Source organism: Ips typographus, linkage group LG1 (genome assembly GCF_016097725.1).
Source record: "Ips typographus isolate SLU linkage group LG1, UJ_Ityp_2.0, whole genome shotgun sequence".
Classification (NCBI taxonomy): domain Eukaryota; kingdom Metazoa; phylum Arthropoda; class Insecta; order Coleoptera; family Curculionidae; genus Ips; species Ips typographus.
The window spans coordinates 21,319,977-21,343,824 of NC_138422.1; the positions used below are offsets into that span (position 1 = coordinate 21,319,977).

The following is a 23,848-nucleotide window of genomic DNA, read 5'->3' on the forward strand; positions in this document are numbered from 1 at the left end:
TTACATCTTTGTTTGGCCTGTACCAGCAAACAAAGAAGGAACATAGCTTTAAAACATTTGGCTTGCCTAACAGCTGTGAGCGTTGTGATTGGCTGGAGCGTAGCCTCCGAATTTCAATAGAAAGTCACCGCTGCCAGACTTATCATTTCGTAGTAGCGGTTTAGGATAATACTTGAAATACGATTTTTTATTTATTGTAGTATATGAATAGGTAGTTGGAGCATTTTGGCTCACGGGTCACCCTACACAATTTTTGGTTTCAGCAAGTGTGTTAAATATTAATTTTCTTTCCAACCTTAATTATGCTTGATTATTTTATTTCATAATTTCCAGCAAACCAAGTTGGCAACATTGCATCATAACAAACTAGCGCCGACGCTTGTTTGTTACCTAACCTCAAAAAGTGGACCCAGAAAATAACAACAAACCCGGAAAATTCAAATATTTTCCCTAATTTTCCTGCCTTACAAACGGTGGATATTGTAATTTGCCTTTTTTTCTCAAAGGATCGACAATGAGCCGTAGGAAGAAGGTTAAGGTAAGTGGGCTTAGTCTATTATAACTTATTAAAGGTGGTTTTTGTATGTTTAGTTTTTTGTAGCAAAGCAGTATTTTTACAGCTTTACAAAAACCACCCTTTTGTTTTTAATTAGGTTTATAGTTGTTGTAGTTTTTTCCAACTAGTTCCTTATTTGTGTGATATTTTCAAGAATATTCACAGGTGAGGTTAGGTGACATCTAGTAAGTAGGACTCAGTTCGAATAACAGTTTAGAATATTGTTAAATTTTCACTTAATATAAAACGAGTAATCAGCAATATTGTATTAATAATATGTCGGTTTTATAGCAGAATCTGTTATACAACTGTTATACAAATTTGTAATGTTAGCTTGAGTTTTTAAGCCTTTTCGCTGAGGCAATCTCTAAACTGGTTTTCAACTGAAAATCAGAAAATGTTGGCTTTTATTGGTCAAATAGTCTCGTGCAATTGACATTGTTTGATTACCTAATGGCCAATGTCTGTACTTATTTCCTGATTATCTGTTTGGAATTCTTTCCCTTTTCTCTCCCTTCTAGCAACTACTGTAAAAATTATTTGTGACATATTTCTTTTGAATTATTGTTGCCTTATTACTATCTAAACCATCTAAATTATTTTGACAAGAATTTATAGAAGACAAAAAAATGTCCAATGTAGACTGATACATTATATGCTACCACAGACAAACTAATATATTAGTTTGTCTGTGATGCTACTTTCATAATTCGGTAAACACACAGAAAGGTATACTGAGGGGTTTTTATACTACATACTTAACTTCTAATTTTCAAGTAATCAGAGTTAGGAGCTTTTGATAGTAAGACAACTTTATTCCAATTAGATTCAAGATTCAAGAAAAGCTCTATACTTACCAAGCCAGTGTTAAGGTAAATAGTGGCAACAGGAAATACCATGTAATAAAAATATGGAATTTACATGCTACATACAAGATATTGTTAATTAGTTAAACCAAAGAAAAAGAAAACAGTACCATAATTTTTATTTTATCAGGCATTATGATGGCATCAGTGTGTATGTATGTTAATTGTCTGAAAAATTACTGACAAATTTCTGTAATGAAACAGAAATTTCATATAATAATGTAGTATAACAAGGCTATAATTTCCAAGCCTCTTAAAATAAAAACTTCAAACTCTGAATTTATCTGTAAGCTTATTAATGAGGATGTGTTACTAACTTGTCTAAAAAATTACCCAGCTGTTTTATTTGTTAAATTAACTTTTTTAACAATAACATAACTTTTAACAACTTTTTTTTGTTAACTTAACTTTTAACATTTGATTTAATTTAATTTAATTTCTCTTTAATAATTATCATGTTATAATCTGTCTTGATTTTCTTTTTGTTAATTAATCATATTTTGTTTAGTTGAAATTATAATGAGGAAACCATCTTCAGGACATTCTCTGTTTTAAAGTGGGTACTTCCTTATAAAGCGAGTGAGGGGGTAACCAATATGGAAATCATGTCACAAAATTGGTGGAAATTCCTGCAAAATCACATAAAATCTCAGTAAATCCAACAGCATATTATTATATTGTATCTGTTTGTGGTAGTAGCCTATTCGTCATTGTCTTAGGATAATTTTTTTTTTCATAAAGTTACATGAACCCAATGTATGCTTCTACAAAAGTCAAGATTGTTAAGGAAAATTTGAGAATAGTGAAGAAAAAGAATCAGAACAACAGTGGCTGAAAATTCAATTCAATTCAACTAAAATGATTGTAACCATTTTCAGGACATTCTCTGTTTTAAATGGGTGTAGTTCCTTATAAAGCAAGTTATAAGGTTTTTATGAGCCTACATTTTTCATCCAGTTTTTAAGGGATATTTTTTGTCTTATTTTTGACCAAACCTTATTATAATCTGTTGTAATATTCCTGAAATACAGAATAATTTTAAAAAAATCAAAAACCGAACATAGTTTCTATTCTATTCCGAACTAATATCTGAAAAATGGCTAAACATGTGCTGATATGAAACTATTTTTTAGTACTGGAGACAAAAGCCATTTAATATTTGAGTGACACATCTGTTGTGGAATATTCTAAAATTTTCCCAGCTATCAAATGCTCTGGGTTGCAGTTTTTTCTTTATCTTGCATATTCATAAAAATCACTTATAATTAAAATTAATCTGCTGACCTAAAACGGTCTATAAAACCCTTTTTTATTCATTAAATTTATCTAACACATTAACAATTATAAGATATTGAAAATGACCAACAGATCTTTCCAACGACCAAAACAATATGAATATTGAATCTTAGTTAATCTTAAGTTATTTTGGATAATTTATTATTAGAGGCATCTATAAAATCCTGGATTCTTCCAAGTACACACTGTATGATATAATCAAGTATTTTTTTGTTCACTGATCTAACTGGCTATGTTTTACAACAAAAATTATAAATGTTGTACCTCTTTAGCTGACTAATTTTGTCTTTTAGTAATTCTGGAGTTAAAATTGCATTCAAGTATGATAAACTTATATCGCGTCAGGTATCTTTTAATTAATGTCTTGTCTCTTATGTGTTTTAATGTCTTTGTGTTTATTACTTAAAAGCTTGCTGTTGTGAACTTTTTGCTTGATATTTTAAAATAGATGGGATTAAATCTTTTTGAAAACTAGCTGATGGTTTATTTTTTTAGGTTGAGTTGAAAGATGAGAAGGAAGAAAAACCAACATTATTAGAGACTTCAGATTCCGCCACTGATAAATCTAAACCATTAAGTGACAAAAAATCGGGTGCAGGCAGTAGCAGAGCTGCCAGTACAAAACGAGAAAAAAAGGATGACTCTAAAAAGGATGATGACAAGCAGGAGGATTCAGAACTTGATGACCCTATCATCAAGGATTTGTTCAGTGGTCTTGAAGGAGCCGCATTTCAGAGCCGAATGCCCTTTGATAAGCTCACATCTACTGAAGCGGCATGTTTTCCTGGTAAGGATTACTTAACTATGTAAAAAAATGCTTTTGGTGTGCTTGTTACGACTAAAATAAATAACTTATTGCGCGTTTAATAAAAAAAAACTTTCAAATTATGCAAACCTTCTAACAGTACCTAATTCAAAATTAAATATCTAACAACTAAGGAAAAATTGCGGTATTTCTTCTTTTTATCATATTGGAAATTATTACTTTTTTCTTTCGCATACCTGGTTTTCAAGTTTCGTAACCCTGAGAATCTTCTTTTTCCAGGTCTTCTTTTTTCCAGTACTTTTTTTTATTATAGTGTTGCCCCAGGTTTTTAACTCATTATATTAACTTTCTTTTTCTTGATGAAGTACATGACTTCTGGGTCATTTTCATTCTTTTGAGCACTTCTATGTTTGTTTTGTGAGCTGTCTATGGGGTTCTGAGCATTTTAGACACATTTCAAATGCTTCCATTCCTTTTGTGGTGGCTTCTGTGAGCGTTCAAGATTCTGCGCCATACAGTAATACCGAAAAGACATCTTAGGTGTCTTATTATCGAAGAATATGTTGTGGCTTTTGCAGATGACACTCATTTTGTTAAATCAGTCGTCACTTTTCCTATACGGCATTTTAGCTTTTGTGCGTTGTCCCATTGCTCATTTATTGTGGATCAGTATGGGTGGACCTCTTGCAATCTTCTCACGGTGAATAACTGATTTCCGGTCTTTGATCTTGAGAAAGCGTTGTCAAAAAGACTTCCATCTGTTCTTCAGGTCTTGTTTGCTGATGATAGTTTTTGGCGAGTTGGTTTGGGTTTTTGCTGTGTACAAAAACAGGGTTATATTCTACGTGCAGTCCTTTTTGGCGGACCGGTATGGACTAAAAAGTCATCATCAGCGCTTAGAACTCGTTTGTTTAAGGATTAAAAACTCCAAAGTAACCCAGCTTTAGACAAATGGTGGGTTCTCAACCGGACAGACAACATGAACCTTGAATTAGACAAATAACGACAGACAAATGTATAGTCAATTCAAATTACATAATAGTAATTTACGTTACAAGTTCTGGAAATGGGTTATTAAAGTACAAGTCTAGATGTTTACTGGAATTTCAAGAGGAGTACTTTAATTGCATTGCACGGAAGAGTATCGTTAAACGTTTTATTTCATACTGTAAGTGGTAATAGTTATTTAATTCTTAGTTTCTTTTTGTTATTGTTACCCACCCCTATACATTTTGGATACCAACTGTTAAATAGGTTGTAGCAAACTTGTATCACTTTGCCGGACTAGTCCGGAAAAGAACATTTTGCCAGACTAGTAACGTAGTATCTGGTTCAGAACCCATCATGTCCAAAGCTGGGTTGTTTGAAACTGGTTTTCCAAAAAGAATTCCACGTGGAATACAACCTTATAGTTTTGTTTTTGTTAATCTAGAGATGATAGTTTGATTTGTTTTTGTAATTCTCATCACTTGTCGCTTCTTAAAAGTTGCGGCTGCCTCCTTGACTCTTTTGTATACGTTTTAAAGCTGTCTTGTTTGGCTTGCAGTATCTATCTATTATGGCACTTCTTAATTTTGGCTTCTCTAATCCTTCTTCCAATTGGTGACACTGTGACTACCGTTTTTTATATATTTTTTTATTTTCCTGGAATGTTCTTTCTTCTCTGTTTTATTAAGTCTAAAACTTGATATTAAAAACTTTTTCTGTCTTGACTTTATTAATTGTGTGAACTTGTTTATCTCCACCTGCATGCCATTTTTTCTTTTTAATGCTTTAACCTTCTCATTCATGTATTCACTTGCATGTTGTTTTATTAAAGGTTATTGTAAAGTTTTTCATATCACAGTGATAAATCACCTTTTTGTTCAATTTATATTTAGTTTCTTTAACTCCACTCATACAAAATTCAGTTTAAACTACTTTTTTAAAGTTTGACTGGTTTCAGGCAGAGAAACACTCATCCTGAAGAACTTATCTAATATCAATCAATTTTTTGCCTTTGTAAAGGGACATACAGGGATACGCATTTTGTGTAACTTTTTAGTAAATTTGAGGCAAAATGACAGTAAAGGCTACAAACTAATCTGGAAAAAAAGGCCGGAACTACACGTTAAGCAATAACCCAATAAATCTTACAGTAAATTATTATAAAACCCATTTTAATAGGGCTGGGGAACCCTGAAACGAAGATTAAATCGCGATTCATCATCAGTTTTGTCTGCAGTGGCCCGTAGTTTTACTGGTTGAGCCCGTACTTGGAGGAGCATTATTGCATTACGTCGATATTTATTCAGTCTCGTAACTTTCTGGATGGCTGGTCTATTTTTTCTGTTTTGCCATGATTTTAACAAGGACATATTCTAAAAAACTGTTGCATTTTTTCTTTTCCACGGCTACTCATAACTCTCTTCTGGAGAAACGAGTGGGAGACTTGCCCCGGAATTATAATATTTAGTTCTGAGCTTTGCCATAGATAATTTCTACTATGATCTTCCCGTTATTGTAGCTGTTGACAAGTTGAAAGTTGGATTGAAACTGCGGTTAGGAATAGTATAATATTACCTTTGTACACTGATAATCTTAGTTTTTTATTGTTTGCGCTAATGTAAGCTGTATCCTCAAAAAAGTTTAGTAGAGTCCGTCAATTTTTCGAATATATTAATGAACATCTGAAAATTGACTGCGCCATTCAATAAAATATTAGATTTGACAATCGAACTCTGAAATTTATGTCGTCTTTGAATATTAAAAATACAGTGCGTTTTTTTTAACGCGCAACATAGGATTTTACGTGTTAAATTTTTAAGCCCATGATAGACCATGTTATTTTGGAACTACAAGTATAAAACTTGACGGGTGGCTGTTTCGTACTCTGAAGCTTAAGTAAGTTTAACAATTCGGCCTAAAAAGTGTTAAAAAGCTTGCAAAAAATCATCTTTTTTCGAAAAGGTTTTATCGTTTCATACTCCCTGTATGCATTGTTGTTCTTTGTTGTTTTTGATACTGGCACGGCAGGTAGCAGGTAAAATTTGGCGTAGAAAGTAAAACAGGGTGATCATTAACTTTATATCAAGAAAGTTAAGAACAAAAGAAGTATTTTTATAAGTGAATTGTTCAAATTCACCTCCGTTTGAAGCCAAACAGTATATTCCAAACAATCATAAAATGCCCTTTTGACGTTCAAAAGATGTCGGGTCGTGATGCAGTCAAAATATGTCACTTTACCTGTTACCTGCCCTGCCAGTATAAAAACAACAAGGAACAACAATGCATACAGGGAGTATGGAACGATAAAATCTTTTCGAACAAAAAATGATTTTTTTCCAGTTTTTAATCACTTTTTAGACCAAATTGCTAGACTTATTTAAGCTTCAGGGTACTAATGTCACACCCGTCAAGTTATAGACTTGCAGTTCCAAAATAAAATGGTCTAACATGGACTTAAAAATTTAACACGTAAAATCCTATGTTGCGCGTTAAAAAAAACGCACTGTATAACACAGTAATGTAGTGATATTTGTATCAAAACAAATTATATTTAATAGATATCGCTAGCGCAGCTCTACAAACAATAAAGGTGTACTTAAACGTGAGAAATCGTATTCTAAAAATGTGGCTGGACAATCCTAAACAGCAACTTATTCTCGATCACGCCATCGCAAACATGGAACCGCCTTACAACAGCGATGTTCAACTCCTGAAGAGAATCCACGCTTTCTTGGAAAGAAACGGCTTCATAAATTACGGAATATTCAAAAGGTTTGTCTTTTCTTAATCTTTGGTCGTGTTGGACTAATTTTGTTGGTCAGATTGCAGCCAATCCCCAGCAAAAAGTATGGCAAAGTTATAGTGATCGGGGCTGGTATTGCTGGATTGGCAGCCGCCCAGCAACTTCAACAATTTGGTTTGGAAGTGATTGTTTTAGAAGCACGCGACAGAGTGGGAGGTAGAATTGCCACTTTCAGAAAAGGTCTGTGATTTCCTATTCCTTTGTTGTTGTGTTGCTGATAGTGGTTTTCAGGTAGTTATATTGCTGACCTGGGCGCTATGGTGGTCACTGGATTGGGTGGTAACCCGGTGACAACCCTAAGCAAACAGATTGACATGGAATTGCATCGCATCAGACAGAAGTGCCCTCTATATCAGTCTTGTGGAGTTACAGTGGACAAAGACAAAGATGAAATGGTTGAGAGGGAGTTTAATCGACTTTTAGAGGCTACGTCATACTTAAGCCATCAGTTGGATTTTAATTACGCGGGCAACAAACCAGTAAGTGAAAAAATGTTTGCTTAATTAATTTAACGAAATTATTATTTGCTAAAGTTAAAAAACATTACTATTCCATTTTGTTCTTTCAATATATTAAACTACAATTTTTAACTGATAGGTTAGCCTTGGTCAAGCCCTAGAATGGGTCATTAAGCTGCAAGAGAAACACGTTAAAGAAAAACAAATCCAGCATTTAAAATCAGTGATTGAGCTGCAGGAAAAATTAATGACCAACCAGAACGAGCTGATCAAAGTTAAAGAACAAATGCAAGAAATCGATAAAAAAGTGAAACAAGTCAGCGCTTTGGAAGGAAAAAGGGACTTGGATCAAGAGTTTACGTATCGGAGCGGTATTAGAGACTTGAACTCGTTGGCTAAAGAGTGGGATCAGTTAAAGGTCCAAGAAAAGGAGATCGAAGATAAACTGGCGGAACTAGAAACGTCACCTCCGAGGTGAGATCGAAGTTTTAAAGAGTATGTTGGAGGATTTTAGAGGAAATGTTCTGTTTTTAGTGATGTTTACTTGTCATCTCAAGACCGACAGATTTTGGACTGGCACTTTGCCAATTTGGAGTTTGCTAATGCGACGCCGCTGTCGAACTTATCGCTGAAACATTGGGACCAGGACGACGACTTTGAGTTCACCGGCAATCATTTGACAGGTAAGTTGTTGTTAAAAATTGGTTTTATATTTCTTTTAACTATTGATTAACGGTTGAATAATAACGAGAGAATATAAGTTCTTCAATCAGTGCATTGCGATTAACACTCACAACGTTTAAGAAAATATTTGTTGGACGAAACCCGGATGTGATGTTTTATCGAGTTATTTAATTGTGTTTTTTTTATTAAGGAATGATAAGTAGTGTTCTCTCTTTCGACCACAAAGTTATATCTCATTTGCAACTATTATGACATCATGATTAAACATCCAATATGGCCCCCATAAGAAAAATTAAAGTTGATGATAGTAACTAAAAACCGAAAACTTGAATATCAAATATGATATTACCACGTTGTAGAGGAGGAAAGGTGGTAATGGTAAAGTGTCATTTATTTTGAGGTAATATTTTTGAAACTTCGAAAATTTTAGTTTTCTTCGAAAATCTAAGAAAGTACTCGAAAATTTTCAGTTTTTAAAGCGGCATTTTATTGTCCTCTAATGCCCGGTTTACCTAAATTTGCATTAAAGTCAAATTAATTTTCTTAAAGTTGAAGCTACACATTTGTATATGACATGCTATAAATATTACACTAAACTAAAATTAATTTTTACTTAAAAGTTGCCCAACTTTCAACTTAGGGTAAAATTCACGCTAATTCGTGAAACCTTCGTCACTTTTCGTTGTGATAAAATGTGAAAATTTATTTGTTTTTTCCTTCATTCCCTGTTTAACGGTCTTACTCCATATTTCCAATTTTTTTCCATGGTTTTATCAGGGATACACCAATTCCGACTAGTGCGCTAACCACAGCCAAAGAAAACTTCATCAATTGTTTATTATTTTTAATTTTAGAAATGATTATTTGAACTTTTTTTTAATATTTTAACTTTTTATTTGCTGAACTTTTTCATAAATGAAATTATGAATCTTTCACCCTCTTTAGGTTAGAATATGTCTAAAATACGTCAAAGTCAAAAACACATCTATAGCCGAATTTTTGCGACAAAACGGGTTTTACGAACTAGAAACCAACGTACTTTTCACATAAGCAAACCTTTCAGAACTTGAGAACTTAATTAATGTTTAGACTACCGTTTTGCTGACCAATTCACCATTTTTATGAAATATCTAAGAAACGGTGCAAGATAGCTATAGGGAAGTATCAACATTAATTACTAGCCTTCTTGCGAGGAATTTAAAAATGAAATTAGAAACACGGTGTTACATTTGAAAATCAAAAGTTAGTGTTCTTTCCGACTAATCTGAAAACACCGCAAAGTTCAAAATATTTTATATAGAGAGTTTGGACCCAACCTAGACTACACTCCAAATTTCAACGAAAAATGCTCTAGATACTTCTAATATACCATCAGCGTGAATCACCCTGTATTTGTGTAAGTATGAGTATCTGAAAAACGATAAGAAATACAGAATGACGATTTCAATAACATGCCGTTTTTAAATCGTACAAAATATGAAAAAAAAATGAAATGTGAGAAACATGTATTAATTTTATTTTAGTTATTTTTGGTTGTCCGGATAAGTCCTAAATCCTAGTGGTTGAAAAAAAATAACTTCTCACTAACAGAAAATATTTTATATATATAAAATTATATATATAATTTCACCCGTTTTATATTTTATATATATAAAATTATATATATATTTTCACCCGTTTTCGATGTAAAGATAACCTAAAAAGATGCAATTACCGTAATCGGATAGAGCTAGTACATGGGTAACAATGGGATATAGATTTTGTAGGCATAGTAACAATTGAAATAGCCATTACTTTACAACAAGTGATTCTGTATTTTATATTTTACTTTATACCTTTTGTGTAAAAAATATGTCAATTACTAACGTAGAAACGTATGATACGCCACGTATTTATTTTGAATGTCTCTAAAATGCTGCGTTTGCTTTTCGCGCCAATGTGCATTGCAATTTCCACAAAGAAAACGTTTTCTTCGGGGGTTTTCCACATGAACTAAGCGACTACGGAAAACTAGTAATTCGTTCAAAGCCGTGTAAGTTTGTTTCCCTGTCCGGCACGTTTGTCGGATCTTACATGTCTAGATTTTATCTATAGAGTAGTTTGAAAGAATTAAGTAGTTTTTTGAAGCAAACCGACGAACGAACAAAATTATTATGGACTGTCATGCGTCTAAATAAATGTATCACAAAATTGTGCCTATTAAAGGTACAAGGTTTTGTGAGTTTTTCCTGTTTAATTTGAAAACGGGTGGAGATATCGCAATGTGGTTTTAACCAAAATGTAAATAATATGTATATCAAAAGTTAAATAATCGATATTGCATCGATCTCCTTCTTTACATTTACGAAAAAATGTCATAAAAGAAAAAGACGCGACTTACCCAAATTACTAAATGACGTTTCTATCTCATTTGTTGATTTTCCGAGATACAATGATTTTATGGTTTCCTAGTAACAGTTACGCCCCTTAGCGACGGAGTTACGAACTTAATAATAATTTCCAGCTATTTCCTGGACAAACTAAGTTTGTAAGAATTTTTTTCCAACCTATACTAGATATAGCCACTCCGTACACTTATCCGGACCACTATATTTAAACAAAAAGGAATATTGAGCTTATAAGCATAAACCACTAAGGATTTATTCTTAAGATAATTTCTACAGAATCTGTAAAATCAGATGCTACTTATTGGTCAATTCTATAGAAATTATCCTACGAATAAATTCTTTCAGAGGTAAAACTACCTAAAGTAACATTCACATAACATGCAGCGCATTTGTACTGTTAATGGCAAGTGCACTGCAAGAAGTATGAAAATTAAAATTAGAAAATAGGAATCCGGTTAGGATTTCAGAAACACAAGACATAAACGTCATACTAATAATAGTAACCATCCTCTAGACTTCGAGTATTTGTTTCAAAAAAGATAATTAGGTACAAACTGAACAGACATTCATAAACAAATACAAAAAAGCATTCTTTCAAAGTTTAAACAGTTAATGACAACAAAAATATGCATGTGTCAAACGTCTGAAATGGCTCTCCTTATTGGTTGCTTGTATTAAGATGGCAAAACTTAAGAGTAAAAGCTAAAAGCTAGATAAGTTTTGCACTACTATTAAGTTATTAATTCCACAGTATACAAGTATGAACAGTACATTAGTTTATAATGTACCTAACCTTAAGCAGTGCACTACCTTACCGTTGCAATAGCCATAAAGTTTAGGTGAATGATGCTTAAGTCTGCACTAAGTGCAATGTAATATTAGTGTGGTTTAGTAGTAGGTACATAAATGACTAAATGACTGGAAGTGGTGGGGAAAAACAAACAACTTTTTTTCTTAGATTCCCTTCCCTTTGTAAACTTAAATAAGAGGTAACTTTACAACATGACAAAAAACTATTAGGAACTATAAGCAAACAGTTTCATACATGAACGTCGTTAACGGTATACACATTAAACAGAAACAATTATTGTATATCATGAGCGAATAGTCCTATCTATTATTGATCAATCGAAAATAAAATTACTTGAACTTTGATGGTATTTTTCTTTTTTCACAACGTGTGTTTTTCAATTTATCCCCTATTGTGAATAAAGTAAAATACCCCAACGTTGTGAAAAAAGTAATTTTATTTTCAATTGATCAATATTAGATACGATTTCTAAGAGATTATGTAAGGTATCCTGAATCCTTTATAGTTATCTTTTAAAAGATCAAATCTACAAATAATAACAAATGTAACTAAAAAAAATTGGAAAGAAGTTTGTTTATTGGCCAATCTAATAACTCAACGCATTAGAGTTGCTAAAATGCAGAGCTGCTAAAGGCAGATGTTGTTAAGAATTATTTAATTATATTTAACTGACTGCAAAGGTCAGCTTTTTACCAAGCCTTTTACAGTATTTTTTTGAAGAAGAATGAATCGAAGACGAATCTTGATCAGAATTATTAGATTGATATAATTTTGGGTATTAGAGTATTTTGCAATAAAAAAGACTAATTGATATTAGATTTTTTTATTTCTCGCGTCAGATTGTCAATAACTAGGTAACTGAAAAAATGTAGTATAAGGCAAGTTGAACCAAATTTTTGGGGTTTTCTGATCGGACTTCTGAACCAACTGGTGAACTGGGTGGGTTCTTAATGGGTTCTTAATAAAAATTATTGATACTACTAAGAAAAATACAATCCTAATTCAACGTCAAATTAACTGTATTTTTTATTACTTATAGTTGTTTTTTAAGAGTAAGTATAAGAAAACTGTCAGTTACATTTTCGGCGCGAAATCGACGGTCTGTTTTTGGTACTCGGATGGATACGTTTCGGTTGAACCGTTGGAGTGTAACTCGAAACATTTTTCCCCAGCACACTCAGCTTGCAAGGCGATCGTAAGACTGTTATTGAGAAACAATTACTGAGAACACCCGGGTGTGTGTTTTGGGGTTACTGTGGACGTCTCTGATCGGCATCGCGGACTGTGTTTTGTTTCCTGAAAAAATTTTTTCCCTGATGAAGAGGCCAGTCAGCCTTGAAACGTCAGAAAAATTACATACGATCAAGAGAATTTGATCTGTGTTTTATTTAAGGACCACAACCCAAAAATCCACCCATAGTTGTAATCAAAGGGTACTAACGACAATTTTTGTTATTTCAATTCAATCATCTTGAATGTTGAATCTGATCAAATTAATTGGCAGCAAATTTTTTCTCGGAAGTAAGACTTGAAAACAACTCAAAAACAATGGTGTATATTTTTTTTAAATATTACTGGGTACTGGTAAAACTAAAAACGTTATTTGTGATGCAAATATTTTTATCATAAAATATTGTTACGATTTTCCCGTGGGTTCACACAAAGTCAGTTTAACACAACAATTAATAAATTTATTTACACTTCAAAACACTCCGTACAATAATTAACACAGCTACTAAAAACACTACTACAATTCCACAACTATTCCACTATTTAAAGTTTACCGCGTTCCCAAATTCACTACTACTCTACACTACTAACTACACTTACCCCTCGCGGTTGACACCGCGTCTTTTGTATACGCAAACCACGTTCTAGAATGACCGCGAAACGCTTCGCGATTTGCTTCGAACGTCCAAGATTCTTCCAGGTGGCGCCTCCTAACTGTGGCCTACTTTAACACGCGCCCGGCCAGATATTGCGGCGCATCGGTTTCATCCTGACTCGAGTATAGTAGGCCCAAACCGTAACACTGCCCCCCTCTTAAAGCTGATCGTCCCGATCCGCTTCATCTAATCCCTGGTATTTCTTGAGTCTGTCCAGATGGACAATTTTCATCTTGCCTTTGGGGCTGCGTTGGACTCTGTACGCGACGTCATTTAACCTTTTTACCACATTGTAAGGTCCCTCCCAGTGTCGTTGCCATCTTTGACTTAATCCTTTGCTCCTCCTGGGTTGAAACATCCACACAGCATCACCCTCCTTATAATTGCCACCAGTTGGTCTGTGGTCCAGTGTCATCTTCATACGGTTGTTGTTTGGTTTCATCTTCTGTCTCTCAAGTTCCCGAATTGTGCTGGATCCCTTCTGTAACGAACACTGGTCACACCGTTTACACCATTCCTCAACGTCCTTTCTGAAGTTAATCCAGTAAAATCGATCTCTTATTCTAGCCAAAGTCTGGTTTACTACAAAGTGTCCTCCTCCGCGACTTTCATGTAGTTCTCGCAGCACATTCTCTTTGCAGGAATTGGGCACTATTGTTTGGTAAACAAAGCGTTTTCCGTCTGGACTTTCCCATTTGCGAGTAATTAAGTCATCTCGCAGTCGAAGCGAATTCCACTGCAACCAGTAACCCCTTACTGTTGGTCCATATCTGGAAATCTGTTGCCAATCTGGTTTCAAATCCTTCTCCAACCATCTTCTGATTACTGTCAAATCAGAGTCTGAGCGCTGTCCTTTTATTATGTCTTCCTTAGAAACGCTGCTCTCCATTCTTCTTGTAACCTCTTTATCTGTCACCATCGCGATTTGACCAATCCTCCAACCATTATGAATTTGTCCTTTCCGGTACCTTAAGTCACTATCCAAAGCTTGACGATCCTCTACATATCGCGGTAAATGTCTTTCCGGATTCTTCATTTCCTGCTCCTGGTTACGCCAGTTCTGCGGGGTCGGTAAACGAGACTGCTGTCTGCAATTCCATTGGTAATGTCCTTTACGTCCACAAATATAACATGTAATGTTTCTTTTAACAGAAGAGTTCCGGTGATTTGTTCTAATGTCCTGATTTCGTCGGCACTGCGGGTTTGGAGAACAAGACCGCTGTCTGCAATTCCTTCTATAGTGTCTTTTGCGTCCACATCGATAACATTCCACTCTAGTGATCGGGCGTGACCGTTCTAACTGTGTGGACTGGCCATTTGCTGATGCTGCCATTTGTTGCACTAATTGGCCGACCATTGATTCAATTTTATTTATTGATGTAGCAACATGATCGGCTGGCGGTTCTCTCTCCTCTTGAATAGGCTCTGGCTTTAAATCATTGCACGCAGCTTCAATTTCCAGCGCTCGAACCAGTAATTCGCTGTTGTTGCTCCCTTTGAACATCTTCAGCCATTTCTTTACCTCCAGATCTCGAATCCCATCTACAAAATACTGTGCCACAAGTTCTTCTTGGATTTCATCCGGGACGGCTGGGTAAGCCAGATGCACAAGGCGACGAATTTCGGTTTCAAACTCTTCTAGATTTTCACCAGTTTTCTGCTGTCTTGCCATTAATTGCGTTCGATACAGTCCTTTCTTATGTTGATCCCCATAACGTCGTTCTAATGCAGCTACTAATGCGTCATAGTTGCTTCGTTGGGCGATAGGCAGAGTCTGTAACAGCTCCAATGCAGGTCCTCGTAATGCCACTATTAGTGCTACAGCCATTTCCTCGTTACTCCATCCATTTGCATTTGCAGCGGCCTCAAATTGGAGTTGGTACATTGCCCATGAAGTTTGACCGTCGTATGTGGGAGGCTTGATCTTGTTGAGCCCATTTCAGGTGATCACTGTAGAGCTGGCTCCTCTGCTGTCAATTTTTCGCTCTAAGTCGCGTAGCTTTATCTCGACATCATTCCGAATTCTATTAATGTCCTCCCGAACATCATTCTGAATTTGATTGAGACTATGGGTTACATACTCATAGATTTCTGTCTTGGTCGCCGCTAGAACGTCCAATATTTCTACATTACGCTTTTCTTGCCACTCTCTATCTTCTTGACGCATTTCTATATCTTGTTGTCGCATTCTTTCTTGTTGTTGTCGAATCCTTTCTTGTTCTTCCTTGTCTTGTTGTCGAATCCTTTCTTGTTCTTCCTTGTTTTGTTTTCGAATCCTTTCTTGTTCTTCCTTCTCTTGTTGTCGAATCCTTTCTTGTTCTTCCTTGTCTTGTTCTTCCTTGTCTTGTTGTCGAATTCTTTCTTGTTCTTCCTTGTCTTGTTGTCGAATCTTTTCTGTTTGTTGTCGAACCTCTTCTTGTTTTTCAAGCATTGCCATACTAGCTGCAAGTTGGGCCTCCATGTTTGCACTTTGACGTCTTGTTATTGGCATAAAATAAATTTAACACACCACTGTTCCGAAAATCTCTAGTCCGGTCCTGAACACAAGTCTCTAACCCGAAGTTTAGTTCCAATTCACGTCGCACTAAAGTCTGATCGCACTTCTGACACCAATTGTTACGATTTTCCCGTGGGTTCACACAAAGTCAGTTTAACACAACAATTAATAAATTTATTTACACTTCAAAACACTCCGTACAATAATTAACACAGCTACTAAAAACACTACTACAATTACACAACTATTCCACTATTTAAAGTTTACCGCGTTCCCAAATTCACTACTACTCTACACTACTAACTACACTTACCCCTCGCGGTTGACACCGCGTCTTTTGTATACGCAAACCACGTTCTAGAATGACCGCGAAACGCTTCGCGATTTGCTTCGAACGTCCAAGATTCTTCCAGGTGGCGCCTCCTAACTGTGGCCTACTTTAACACGCGCCCGGCCAGATATTGCGGCGCATCGGTTTCATCCTGACTCGAGTATAGTAGGCCCAAACCGTAACAATATGTATTATTGCTAGGTATCAACACCGCTATAGTTCCGTTAAAATGTCAAAATTTGTATCTTTTTATTAAAACTTGATAACTTTGGTATCTTGAGAAGAAAGAGTTTGCGGGCACATGTTATCTTGAACTTTTTGTTTTATTTTGGTAGAGGAAGCTCCCCTAGGCTTTGTCACCACAACTCGGAAACACCCTGTATAAAATTTATTAGTGTCAGAACTTTATTATTAGTATTTCATTTACTAACACGTTCAAACACAATATCTATTTTATAAGATTGGAAATAATGCAATAATTGTTTCTAATCAAAACGTAGATTTGTTATTATAGCGCGATAGCCCAAATCATAATTTTAGACGCTTTTCAAACCAACAGAATAATGCACCTTGCACTAAACATCTGCAAATCTTCTATCCGCCTTTCACTTTGATCCCTTAAGCGGCCCTTATTGATACTCGATAGTACCGGCCTACCCTAAAGGGCATTTAAAGAAGGGCCGACATTTTGGAGGGTGTGGCGGTTTTCGGGTTTCAATGAGCTTTCCATTAAGTGAACCCTTTTGTGCCCGAATCATTCATAAAATCGTCGGTGGTAATGTGATCTTAGCGGATTCGCCAAAAGTTGGGCGTAGCAAGCCGGAGGTTCACTCTTTTTATTTTTTTTTTGTATTTGGAGCGATTTGTGATTTATGCCGACCCTTGGGAATTAAACTTGCTATAAAAGAGATGGATTTTGTCTTGTTGATTTTTTTAAGGGCGGTTAAAACTTTTATGGCTTGAATATTGACAAAAACCCTGAGAACGTTTAAAACGTGGATGCTTTCTAGATTTTATTTGCCAATATTTTAATCGTAAAACTCTATGCCTGTTGTTTAAAATTTTTTCTTCAGGGGAAGAGAAATGTTTGCCTTCGGACATTCTAAGTTTTTAATAAAAAAACTTGTCGAGCTGTAGGTAAGTAATGCCTCTTTCAATTTTGCCAACTTTACCGGTAAAGTGATTAATTTACAGTTAAGTGCGTCGTTAAAACAGGTATTAATTATCTGTTTTTTTTGCCGGTGAAAGTCTTAGGACGTCATGGTCAAAGACTGAACTCTTAAACCGGAGGCATTGATAACTAAGACTGGAATGTCGATTTCAATTTATTTTTTTGATCAATTAGACTATAAACGAATATCTCTATAAAATAATTGAATAATTCTTTTAAACACGTCAAATTGTATTTAGTTTGATAAAAACAATCATACTCTTTTACTTCTGTGGATAAAACTAAATATATTTTTTTAAAACTAGGCTGAATTTGAGGGAATGAAGTGGATTTTTTCAGGCTCTTACACATTTTGCGTTAAAAAACCGACTGGCAAAGTTTTTAATTTAGTTTATTGTGGTCAAGAAGTACTCATAATTTATTTTCTGGACAAAATTATCAATTAATTAACTAATTACCATTCAAAGTTCCACACCGCTCTGCGAGACAAAATAGTAGTAAGAATACCTTCTACAGTGTGGAACAGCCAAATAGAATAAATTCGATAACGAATAAATGAGAGCGTGTTGGGAAAAACGCTTGGACACGTCGATTTGTATTTTTATATGCGCATTTATTAAAAAAAATAAAAATTATATAGGGTGTCATGTGACAATGGCCGATACCAACTTTCTTATTTTAAATACAACCCCCTGTATATTATAATTTTTTTGGATTCTTCAGAAAATTCTAGACATAATTCATGTACAATGTCCCATACCTATCTTCAACTGTTTCGGAAATATTAAGTGTTTTCAGATGTATTACTAAAATTAATATTAAAAAAAGAAAATTATTTTATTTCACAAATAATGTAAAAAAAACAAAAATACATTAATTTCAATTTAAGAGATGTTCAAAATGTTCGTGAAAATAAGTATTGAGTGTAATGTAGCGAATTTGTGAAATAAAATAATTTTCTTTTTTTAATGTTAATTTTTGTAATACATCTGAAAACACTTAATATTTCCAAAACAGTTGAAGATAGGTATGGGACATTGTACATGAATTATGTCTAGAATTTTCTGAAGAATCCAAAAAACTAATAATATACAGGGGGTTGTATTTAAAATAAGAAAGTTGGTATCGGCCACTGTCACATGACACACCCTATATAATTTTTATTTTTTTTAATAAATACGCATCTAAAAATACAAATCGACGTGTCCAAGCGTTTTTCCCAACACGCTCTCATTTATTCGTTATCGAATTTGTTCCATTTGGCTGTTCCACACTGTATAATAAGAAATAAAATATTTCTAACGGTTTTAAAGTTCACTATGAAGTAAATGAAAACACTTGATTCCCACTCAATCAATGTGAATCGCTTGGAATTTGCAATTTGTTTGGCGGTGTCCATAAAACTACGACATTTTCGAACAATTCAAACCTATTTTGCAGTTTATGAGAGTGTTTATTTGTGTTTAAAATTCACTGACCCAGGCAAGAATCCTGTGTTTTGAGATGATTTTTGGTAGAGGCAGTTCTACTGGCATATGACTCAATTTCTAGGACATAATTACCACAATGAAGATTCTAGGATTGTTGGCAGTAGTATTGTTTTTGCATGTGATTGATACACACTCAACAGAAGTTACTACACCACCATATACAAAAAAATGTAAATTATACAATAATACATGTGCCAAACAGCCTAAAGGTTGTGACCCTGTAACTTATTGTGAACCACAGGGTGAGACTAGAAAACATCAGTGGTTTGTTATGTGGACAATAGAGCCTAATGGTACAACAACTGTTACACTAAAGGGTTGTTTTCTTCATGAGGAATGTATAGGCCAACCAAGATGTGTGGAAAAGGCATATGCACCATGAAATAATGTACTGTTTTGTTGTTGTGATGGTGATATGTGTAACCAGAATTACACTTGGGAACCTGAACCTACTGAACCACCACCTCCTAGTACTCCTGACCCTGGGTCACACATTCTCGTCGCACATATCCAAAGCTTTACTCAACTGAACTCAAAACTGTCTAAAATCAACAATTATGTCTGTTAGAACTACATTAACCGCTGAATTACGCTCGTTTGTGTCCAATCTCTCCCCAATTGTTTCTTAATTTCTCAAAACTGTCTAAAATCAACTCCGGTGTTATTCTAGCGTACACAAATGACACTTTTGACTCTGATTATGTCTCTTAGAACAACATTAGTTAGTTTGTAATTGTTTTCTTACGTCTCAAAACCAGCAAAGATCGACTCCGGTGTTGTTGATTATTTTGAATCTGGAACGTTCAATTTCAGTTGTTTACTTATATGGTTAACGATCGTTTTAAAGTGTGTGTTGAAAGTAATTTTTTGAATAATCGATGAAGTCATACTTGACATTATTGTATTTTTGCTCTATCGATTCAGGTGAGACGTATTTGATCTTCGTTTGATTGAACCCATAATCAATTTCAAACTGTGCCACCCAGGTAACTGATTGTAGTATAATTTAAACCATTTTTTTCAAAGTTAACAATTTTCCTATATCTACTTCTATGATCATTACTGTCATTATCCAATTGAGGCAAGTGTAATAATCACAACTCGTCCAAGTAGCGTATTGAAAACTAGAACATTTATATGTAAAACTTTATTTATTATGTGACATGCACAGCTCAGTGCGTTCTTTAAAACCTTCACTTAGTTGCAATAACATTATTAACGGTAATAACATTTAATAATGTAATTATGCGGTCACACACCAACACAATTCTTTGATAAAAAGTGCAATTCTCACTTCCTGACAGTGGCGCATTCGTTTAAACGGCAGCCCTAAAACGATAAGGGCAAATCAGCCATTAAAACCTCGTTAAGCATTTAATTTGCGAAATACCAGGCCAGGTTGGTGAATATCTTTTTTTGGGTAAAGAGTAGTTCGTGTTAGGCCTCCGGTTCACATATTTACCAACTGTCTATAGTGCATAATCGCACATCCAGCTGGTCAATCTTGCAGATGGTACCCGTCCCTTTCAATTATTAGGATAGGTTTAAGTGACCACAGTGATATCCTAGTTCTGGTTGAGGTTTTTCCTAAAAAAAAACTAACGCAGATAAACGCGGCAATTTTCGGTAACCACTCTTTCCGCTTTTTTGTCGCTTTAAACAGCAATTATAATGAAATTGGTTTTGCGTGATTTAATAACTGCACAAAATGGTGTTAATGCATAAAAAACCATGTAATGAGCGTTTTGTCCGCTTTTGATACGGGTACCATGAGGTGTTTGGGTGTTTTGTTGTTGCTGGCGCGCACTTTTGGTAAGTTTGGAGCTGCTGGTTGTTTTAGGGATTATAGTGGTGTAAAATGTTATTAGGGGTGGGTTTCGGCCAGGCGACAAGAGGTTACAACTGTGTGATTTCTTCTTTGTGTTTGGATGTTGTTATAGATCCCAGACAAGGTTCTGCTCAGGTAAACTATAAAAAGGAAAAACTTACTAAAGCATAGAGTAGAATCCGTTAATTTTTCATAAAGGTTATTAGCGATAGTTTGTTCCCCGGATTATAAACAATGTTAGATATCAAAAGTAACTTGCATGGTTACAAATTTTATTATCAAGTGATAATTATTTTTTTAAGTTCTTTGCCACCCTTCTAGATTGAGAATTTACTTTCACTCTTTAAGTTTAGTTATATTTGGATTTTGAATGAGCAACTTTTTGTAAATCTAATAGTTTCGGCCTGATGGACATTATACTCCCCTTAACGCCTGTGGTGCATACAATGTTTTATGTTTTACCTAATTCAGCAATTATTTATACAAAAAAATACTCTTTCTGGCATTGAAAAATAAGGTATACTTTTACCGGTATGTTGTTTAGTTTATTTTACCTGGTCCTGGTTCAGTCAGTGAAAATGGCAAAAGCTGGACGAAATTTTAGAAAATAAATAAGAAAATGCAGCAATAGGTAACGAAGGTTTATTACCTAAAAAGTCAAGAGCATGGGGAATACAAAGTTTTATGGCATGGAAGAATAAAAATGCCTTTGCTAATATTAAAAAAGGTTTCAGGGCGTTATGAAAACGCCCGCCTATAATGCCCTCAGGTTGTTATAAGCACTATAACCTACACCGTTTCCAAGATATAATTATATTAGGTTTGATTATTTGATACGATTATTTTAGGTTTGTTTTTTATATTATTATACAGTGTGACCCATTTAGAATGGAAACACCCCTATAAAATTTTAGGTTATTAACCGATTTCAATGATTTTTTTTTTGAAATAATTAGGAATGAAATGTCTATTACGGGAGAAATATTTATTTCAGTTTTCAGGTCATATTACGATACTTTTTCTTGATAGAAAATGGAGAATTTTTATTAGCGATTTTTTTATTGAAAAAATTACTACGCCACTGGATCTATAGTGCTTTCAAATAGTTGTGACCAAAATTTCATGAAAATCCATTCATTAATAACAAAGTTATGACAAATTAAAATTCAAAAATCCTCTAAGCTAACGGTCACAAAAGAACACCCTGCATCAACTGTTGCCATAGAAATGGTTTTACTATTTACTTGTTTATTATTAATTATTAATTGATTAATTTCTAAAAAAAAAAAAAAAAAAATTTGAAAGCACTATAGATCCAGTGGCGTAGTAATTTTTTCAATAAAAAAATCGCTAATAAAAATTCTCCATTTTCTATCAAGAAAAAGTATCGTAATATGACCTGAAAACTGAAATAAATATTTAAAATTTTCTCCCGTAATAGACATTTCATTCCTAATTATTTAAAAAAAAAATCATTGAAATCGGTTAATAACCTAAAATTTTATAGGGGTGTTTCCATTCTAAATGGGTCACACTGTAGATATAGGTATTATTTATCCATAATGTATAGGTGAAACATAAAAATACTTACTGTGGTCTGAACTTTTGTAGGTGGGAACCAATATTGTTTCCCCTAGGCCCGGCAACTCCCCTTGTCCATCTGGTACCGTTCAATGCTACTCAATAGTCTGTGGCACTCCTTCCACTCCTCTCAGCACCAATAGCGGCAACGCCGCTCAAAACTCTCTTCCATGGCAGGCTTATCTAAAGGACGATACGCGGAACGTTTACATCGGTGGAGGAGTACTGATAGATCAGTATCATGTTCTCACTGCTGCTCATAAAATTTCGAATTTGTATGTAGTTTTACACAGTTAAATAGTTAAACAACTTTCCTAGGACTGCTCCAGGTACTTCCGTAAGTGTCCTCATGGGGGTTTACAACCCCCAGACGATTACTCAACCTCCGGTAGAAACTTCTAAAGTGTCAAGAGCTTTTATCCACTCTGGTTATGATAGTAGAACTCTGAAAAACGACGTGGCGCTTTTGAGGTTGGCCACGCCCATGACTTTGACTGCATCAGTGATGACTTTATGCCTTCCTGCACCAGGAGAAGGTTTCGTGCCCAGTTCGTAAGGCGCTTGTAATGCTCAAAAGTGCGTTAGGTCAAACCAGCCTTAGGGCTCCAAATTGTTTAGTATCAGGCTGGGGCCAGACAGGGTTTAACATCTACGATGCTCCTACTACAATTTTGAAGCAGGTGTACGTACCGATAGTTTCAGGGAATGAATGTAAGGCTTCGTTTCAGCGGCAAGCTCAGGGCGCTCAGATAGTTTCCACCTACTTGGACGTAGACGGTGGTAATGAGTTGTGTGCAGGTGGTCAGGCTCAGTTGGATGCTTGTACTGTGAGTCTACTTTTAAATTGGGAGACTCTGACTTACTAGGGATTATTGCAGCAAGATGGAGGATCCCCTTTAATATGTAGGAGTGGCCGTACTAATGCGTACACCTTGGCCGGATTAGTGTTATGGGGAAAAGGGTGTGGGGAAAATGGGAGGTACGGAGTGTACTTGAACGTCCCAACCTACTTGGCCTGGATTCAAGCTGCAGTTCAGTGTTCGAATTCGGGTAGTGTCCAGTGTGCTGGAACTTCTCTTCAAAGTTTTAGTTAATGAAACATATATTGTTGATTATTTTATCAAAATATACTAACATGATGTTTCAAATATGACCAGTTGAGAATTTTTCTATTATCTAAACTAAAAAATACTAATGGAAATAGAAGCAGCACAATGAAAATAACAGTATTTTAGTATACAAAATGTCTACTATTACATTGAGAAGTAAATTTTTACAAGTGAAAATATGGAGAATCTTTTGCTTGCTTATTTATTAATGTATGCTTGCATGTATCACATTTGTTATGGCACATTTTCTTTTTTCCTAATCTTTTTTTTTTTGTTAAAGTGAAAGGAATAGCGTTCTTTGTGAATAGACTTGACAATGTATTCGTTTCTTAGTCTGTCTG

At 34.7% G+C, this 23,848-nt stretch overlaps 1 protein-coding gene across 1 annotated transcript; it reads left to right on the forward strand.

Moving 5' to 3' along the window:
* Positions 1-354: 354 nt before the first annotated feature.
* On the forward strand, positions 355-23,551 carry LOC145738311 (lysine-specific histone demethylase 1A-like). Its single transcript, XM_081993119.1, has 12 exons — positions 355-538; positions 3,214-3,505; positions 7,030-7,243; positions 7,294-7,454; positions 7,506-7,753; positions 7,872-8,206; positions 8,267-8,415; positions 20,858-20,952; positions 22,429-22,673; positions 22,717-22,950; positions 23,000-23,225; positions 23,277-23,551. Exons 1-12 carry the CDS (start codon positions 515-517, stop codon positions 23,490-23,492), a joined length of 2,439 nt encoding a protein of 812 aa, XP_081849245.1. The 5' UTR covers positions 355-514; the 3' UTR covers positions 23,493-23,551.
* The last annotated feature ends 297 nt before the right edge of the window (positions 23,552-23,848 follow it).

Excerpts from the sequence above, each read along its gene's own strand:
- LOC145738311 (XM_081993119.1), top strand. The coding sequence starts at position 515 with ATGAGCCGTAGGAAGAAGGTTAAG. Across the intron at positions 3,506-7,029 it reads TGAAGCGGCATGTTTTCCTG|ATATCGCTAGCGCAGCTCTA; the intron begins GTAAGGATTACT and ends TATATTTAATAG. Across the intron at positions 23,226-23,276 it reads CTCAGTTGGATGCTTGTACT|CAAGATGGAGGATCCCCTTT; the intron begins GTGAGTCTACTT and ends GGATTATTGCAG.